Here is a 6,834-nt window from a genome sequence, read left to right as displayed (position 1 = left end):
AGCATCTTGCATTTGCAAATTATTCCAAAAATTAGGACCTTGGCCAACTTGTGAAGAGTGATAAGGCATAAAGCCCGGGTTAAACCCACAAGGGAATGATGAATTCCTTGGGGTTCGAGGCGATGAATTGGATGTCGTACTCTTGCCTTTGACCTTATCAAGTTCCTCACAATTGAAGTTGTCGGCCATACCTAGAAAATAGTTATAGAGAAATACGAAAAAAATATACGTAAGTTGAGTAAATAAAGTGTGTCCTAAGAGAATTACATACAACACATAATAGTAGCATACAAATGCTTCGCCAATTAACATTCTATAGTTTTACACATGCTAACATAATATGAAGTACATGAAAATAGAATAATTCAAAACATGAGACAACATCCCTAGCACATTGCATCACATGCCTATTTCATTAGTATTCCCTCCCTTATACTTATCACAATAATCAACCCACATTTCCCAAGCTATTTGATCTCTACGATTCTTCCATACGTTTCTTGATTCTGCTTGCTCCCTTTGAGTTTGGGGTTGAGAGAAATCAACAATATTATTATCATCTTCATTAGCAACTTCACCTTCATCATCTTCGATCTCAACGGTCTCATTGAATATGTCATCATCCGGGTCAACCATTGCAATATAATTGTGAAGAACTGCACAAGCTAATACAATATCCACTTGCGCGCGAAAAGGGTAATGAGGTTTCGCGGTGAGAATTTTGAAACGATTCTTCAAGCAACCAAATGTAGATTCAATCTTAGACCTTAAAGAAGAATGTCTAAGATTGAATAATTCCCTTCTATTTTTAGGTGTTCTTCCTATTTGTTCCTTCAAATGGTAACGAACACCACGATATGGGGAGATAAAACCCGGCATGGTCGTGTATCCCGCATCACACAAGTAATACTTTCCTACAAATGCATGATGTGAAAATGTTTAGTAGAATTTTTTGTCAATTCATTGAATAAACCAATATTAATTAAAGTTACAATTGAATCTTTTTTTTAAATTAAATGAACATGCTTTTAATCACAAATTAAAGAGAGAATACCTTGAAATAAGGATAGTATAGAGGGTTGCTAAGGATCTCCTGTGGAACTTCATTCCGTGCTTGTCTTAAAAAGCGTGGTCGTATGTGGCAAATAGCTTCTAACACTTTGTTGAAATACCTACTCACAGTCTCGCCAGATCTAATGAAATGTGACCTAATACTTCGATTTTTAGTTTTATGCCCCAAAATATTCAAAGTCATAGCAAGTTGCTCCTCCACTGTAACATGTCTTGAGTCTCGTAATAAATCGTTGCTCCTCAATATCTCTGCAAGCTTCATAAAAGCACCACTTCGCATTCTAACATAGTTGACACAACTATCACTAAATCCATTATATATGCGATCCAGGTGTTGTTTTCTATTTTGATATTGTATTATTTTCTCTTCACTAGGACCTGCACGTATAGATCTACGTCTACTTTGCATTCTCCTCATGAATACCATAACCATAACCAAGACAGATAGTACAGCACCGAACACATATTAACTACGGTTTCTTCATCGAGATCACCATCCATCTAAAATACAAACGTCATATTAAAGCAGATAGTAACAGTAAATGAAGATGGTTGTCTAATTATATTGCTAAGGTCCTACTTGCAAAATAAAAACATGTGTTGATTGAGGCATTAAAAGAGACGAGCTTTCATGATTTTGTCACACGTAATCATAAGTATCCTAACCAGACTACACTACTCAATTTCCCATGATATATCCATTTAACCATATATATCATAATATGATATACCATTTCATATTTGACAAGTTCAAGATGTGCATAACATGATTTGAATATCAAGATACCAAATAACAAGATACCAAACAAAGAAATCAAACAAATGATCAGGTCTATCTATCCATCACATAATTCACAAATCAACATGGTAGATGTTCCTTTGCAAAACTTAATTTCCCACACCCTTCAAAGTATGTCAGGTATCATTTTTTCCTTTTCTTAACGAAATCAATAAGTAAGTGTGAGTCCCTGTTCTTCTTTTCCCCTTTTCTTTACATGACAGAGATATGGTAATGATCTTATTGATCTTAAACCTGATATGATCTCCGAACCCGAGCAAAGATCCTGAACTAAAACCCTAGCTCAAAAATATACTTGGGTTTAGGGTTTTTTACCTGAGTAGCGCCCAATTTTCTCAAGAACAGCGATCGTCAGGCCAAATCCCCAAATCAACCAGGCGATCGAGAGCTGAATCGTCAGGCCAAATCGTCAGGCCAAAACCTCAAGAACAGCGATCGAGAGCTGAATCGTCAGGCCAAATCGTCAGGCCAAAACCTCAAGAACAGCGATCGAGAGCTGAAGGAGCAAACAGCCATGCGAAGAGCAGGTGGCGGGAGAAGATGGAGGGAAGGAACGGCGCGGTGATCAGAAACCTAGGGTGAAAGGGGAGGGGAGGGGGGGGAAACGAGATTTGATCACTTTCCACCAAAATCGGGGTTTTTGGAACGGAAATGATCTTTCAGCAAATCGCCACTTTCAGCCCCATTTTCATTCGCCGCTCAAAACGAACCAAACAACCGTAAATGAAGAAAACTGACAGTTTTTTCGTCGTCAGTTTTCAAAACAGCCCCTTTACGACACTTTCAGCTCAAATTTGAGCGAAACAAATAGCCCCTTAGAGCATCTCCAATAATGATCCTAGTTTTTCTCTATATTTGAGGAGCAAATATTCAATTCTAGGAAATAGGGAGTCAAATATGGAGCAAGTGCTCCAACAATGCTCTCGAAAGGCTTTCTAAATAGTTTTGGACATTTTTCACTTGCTTTCTTTTGTAATAAATATTTGTAACGGCTATATTCCAACGACTAAATTGTAACGGCTATATTCCAACGATTAAATTGTAACGTCTATATTTCAAAGGTTATATCATAACGGACATATGACCTCTATAAATAATATCATAGCACTCTCATTTTTCACTCAACTCAAATTGTGTTCATTGTTAGCATCATTTTTCTAATATCATCTATATCTCATAACAACGAAATAGCTGAGCTCCTCATGGAAGAAGAAGCTGACGAGGAATACACAATGTTCTTAGGAATGACTGTCGTTGAAGAGGAGCGGGTGGCTAACGAGAGGAGTACATCGCGTCGTCTTGGTTCCGTTCGAGGCCATGTTGTCATTCAACGTGATAGAGTTCAAGATCATAATAGACTTTATCGTGACTATTTCTCTGAGGAGCCTGTTTATGGTCCACGACTATTTTGAAGACGGTTTCGAATGCATCGTCCACTTTTCCTCCGAATTGCATCCGTGGTGAAAGATTTTGATCCTTTGTCCAAAGAAGGAATGCTACAGGTAATCTTGGTTTATCATCCCTTCAAAAAATAACAGCCGCAATGCGGATGTTTGCTTATGGAGTATTTGCAGAATTTGTGGATGACTACGTGCGGATTGGTGAAAGCACGACTATTGAAAGTGTTAAAAGGTTTGTCAAGGTCGTTGTTGCAATTTTCGCCTATGAGTATTTGAGGTCACCAAACAATGGCGATATCAGAAGATTGCTAGAGATTGGTGAACAACGCGGATTTCCTGGAATGTTAGGGAACATAGACTGTATGCATTGGAGATGGAAGAATTGTCCGGCTACGTGGCATGGGGTGTATGCTGGTCACGTCCATGAGCCAACAATTATTTTGGAAGCTGTTACGTCATACGATCTTTGGATATGACATGCATTTTTTGGGTTACCAGGATCTCATAATGATATTAACGTCTTGGAAAGGTCAAATCTCTTTACTGAACTTACTGAAGGTCGTGCCCCTCCAGTTAAATACTCTATTATGGAAAGGTCAAATCTCTTTACTGAACTTACTGAAGGTCGTGCCCCTCCAGTTAAATACTCTATTAATTTGCATGAGTATACGATGAGATATTACATTGCTGATGGTATATACCCACAATGGTCAACATTTGTAAAAACAATTTCTGCTCCACAAGTAAATAAGAGGAAAATTTTTGCACAAGCTCAAGAATCAGCAAGAAAGGATGTAGAGCGAGCATTTGGGGGTCCTCCAAGCACGCTTTGCAATTGTGCGTGGACCAGCGCGATTTTGGGATCAAGAAGTACTAAAAGATATTATGAAAGCATGTATTATAATGCATAATATGATCATTGAAGACGAGCGAGATATTAATCAATGCGATTTCAACTATGATGCAATCGATGAAAGTCCAACTATATCATTGTCTCGTGAGCGCACACCACAATTTCTTGAAATTATTCAAGCCCATCATCGCATTAGAGACAGACAAACACATTCTCAACTTCAGGCAGATCTTATTGAGCATTTGTGGCAACATCATGGTAGAGACTAGGAAGCATTGTGTATTTTCAATATTATTATTGTATTTTCTATTTAGATTTGTGTTTGCAGCTATATTAATGTATTTTATATTATTATACTATGCTATTGTATTTTTTGTCAAGACTTAATGTAGATTTGTGTTTGCAATCAATGATATGTCCAAAAAATAACAAAAATGATAACATAATTTTTTTAATTCAATACACATAATAACATAAGCTTACTTATTGAAAATGATACATAACAACATAAAAACACACATAGTGAAAATAGCACAGCTTACAACATAATACTTATTAAACAATGACAACTAATTAAAACTACCATCAATTCCTTTAACAATGATTCGCATCTTGAGTTGTTTGTAATATTCTGCTTGCATCGAATCCATGTTACTAGTATCAATTGACATGATTCTTTCATCTTCTCTTTGTTGTTCCAATCGAAGTTTTTCTTTCTTAATAAGAATCTTCTCTTGTTCTTGAGCATATATTCTGTCAAGTTGTTCTTGTCTCTTCTGATTGTTCACATCAAGCTTTTCAACGAACTCTTCAAATTTCAATGCCATAGGCATACTCGTATCAAATGCACGTTTTCCCTTTCCCTTTCTTAACAGTTCCTTTGTAGCTTTTATTCCTATTGGTCTTTCCAATCCTTCGGAAAAGGTATCACGAGCAATATCATCTTCTTCCAAATTTATTGTATCTGGACTTGAAGGAATGGAACAGGAAGGACTAGAACTTGCATGACCAGATTTGTTTGGAGTTTTAGATTTTTTTAGAACTATCAATTCTCCACTTTGGTGCTTCTTTTAATTCTCTCCAACAATGAAGAAATTGAAATGGATGCTTTTGGATGCTCGTGTATAATTCCACTGCTTGACATACCTATTTAGAAATTAAAAATCCTACTTAAAAATTATTATACGTAAATACGATATTAAAATTTTTGAATGAAATTAATACCTTATCGCACTCACTAATACCACTTTATTGCCTTGCTGAAATTTGAGCATAGTAGCCACAAAATTTATTTACAGAAAGTTGAATTAACGACCAACGCTTCATTAAAGAAGTTGCCGTCCGTTGAGATTCACAATTCTTGAATTGATGGAAGTAACCATGCACCCTTTGCCAATATCTTTCATTTTTTGATTGATCCCTTGCACTGCATCCGTGCTTATGTTGAGCCATGCAGATACAAGTGGAATGTCTTCTTCCACGGTGAAGTTTTTCATCCGTCCGGTTTTTCTAGAAAATTTATTTTTAGTTGACTCAACTGGCATGACAAATTGACTGGGATTTTCATCTAGTAGACCACTATCAGACAATGATCCTTCATTTAGTAGAGAAATGTAATAATCCATCTGTCCAAAAATAATACAAATTAATGTCAACACTATAATTAGTTTAAAAAATTAAAAATGAAATGAAAACTAATAACTCCGCTGCCTGAGATCAATTACCGACGAGCTCCTTCTCGGAACCTCCCCCGTTCAACAAAGGGCAGCGGCGTCATCCAGGCATTCTCCTCCTCTCAGGCAGCGGCATCCAGGCAGCGGCGTCCAACCCTCAGGCAGCGGCGTCCAACCCTCAGGCAGCGGCGTCCAGCGGCATTAAATAATTGTAAAATTAGTGAGTGAAAAATAACTTGGCCTTCAAATATTTAAACTATTGTAGTTTTTTAATATGCGTCACGTGCAACGCACGTATAGCATACTAGTAATAGTTAAAACCATATATACGGTCCTTCGTGAGATTATAATGACCATAGATTATTCTTTTCCTTTTAAACTTAGTCCCTTAATCTTTCATACTTCGAATTAGCCCCTCAAATCTTTAAATTAGTATTAGGTTCCATTCTTAATGATTTTCAAAATTAGTCCCTTAAATAATTAAAATTACAACAAGGTCCCTTTATTCTTAATGAGTTGTCTTAAATTAATCATTCCGATTGCTACTAATTAAGAAAGATAAATTAGAATAAATAACATTGTATTACATTTGTTATCTGATAAATTAGAATAAATTAATCATTCCGATTGCGACAATTAATCATTTCGATTGCTACTAGTTAGGAAAGCTTCATTGTCGCAAGTGACCAAAAGGGCATCCTGTATTACAATATAACATAACAATTAGCATGCCTCCCCCCCAAGATTCAGTGGTTCTCCCCTCAGTCCCGTCCCTCCCTCGCCCCCCTCCTTTGGCGCCGCAGAAGGTGTTTGTCCGCTGCCCTCTCAAGGGACTTGACGGATGTACGGCAGGGGGTTCTGAGGGTAGAGGGCTCACCCCTGCGTATTTGGTTGTTCACTTACGCAAACAACATCTCAATTCGGAGTCTAAGGTCGAGGAATGCAAGGGGCTGTTACGCCGTGACATTACCATTTTCAACTCATTTGAGGCCACACTACGAGCTATGGGGCAATGGATGTGTGGTACGTGCTTGAGGA

The 6,834-nt window shown here is 37.3% G+C and overlaps 2 protein-coding genes across 2 annotated transcripts; one reads left to right on the top strand and one right to left on the bottom strand.

The window, feature by feature from the left end:
* Positions 1–355: 355 nt before the first annotated feature.
* Positions 356–2,203, bottom strand: LOC109828266. Its single transcript, XM_020395297.1, has 2 exons — positions 2,186–2,203; positions 356–914 (listed from the first exon to the last, which is right to left on the bottom strand). Exon 2 carries the CDS (start codon positions 877–879, stop codon positions 400–402), a length of 480 nt encoding a protein of 159 aa, XP_020250886.1. The 5' UTR covers positions 880–914; positions 2,186–2,203; the 3' UTR covers positions 356–399.
* A 1,210-nt stretch (positions 2,204–3,413) lies between these two features.
* On the top strand, positions 3,414–4,392 carry LOC109828265. Its single transcript, XM_020395296.1, has 3 exons — positions 3,414–3,588; positions 3,769–4,107; positions 4,196–4,392. The coding sequence occupies exons 1-3, from the start codon at positions 3,414–3,416 to the stop codon at positions 4,390–4,392; spliced, it is 711 nt and encodes a 236-aa protein (XP_020250885.1).
* Positions 4,393–6,834: the final 2,442 nt, after the last annotated feature.

This window comes from Asparagus officinalis, unplaced genomic scaffold, assembly GCF_001876935.1.
Source record: "Asparagus officinalis unplaced genomic scaffold, Aspof.V1 AsparagusV1_Un919, whole genome shotgun sequence".
Classification (NCBI taxonomy): domain Eukaryota; kingdom Viridiplantae; phylum Streptophyta; class Magnoliopsida; order Asparagales; family Asparagaceae; genus Asparagus; species Asparagus officinalis.
Note: the sequence above shows the minus strand (reverse complement) of the source record. Positions and strands in the feature narration are given on the sequence as shown.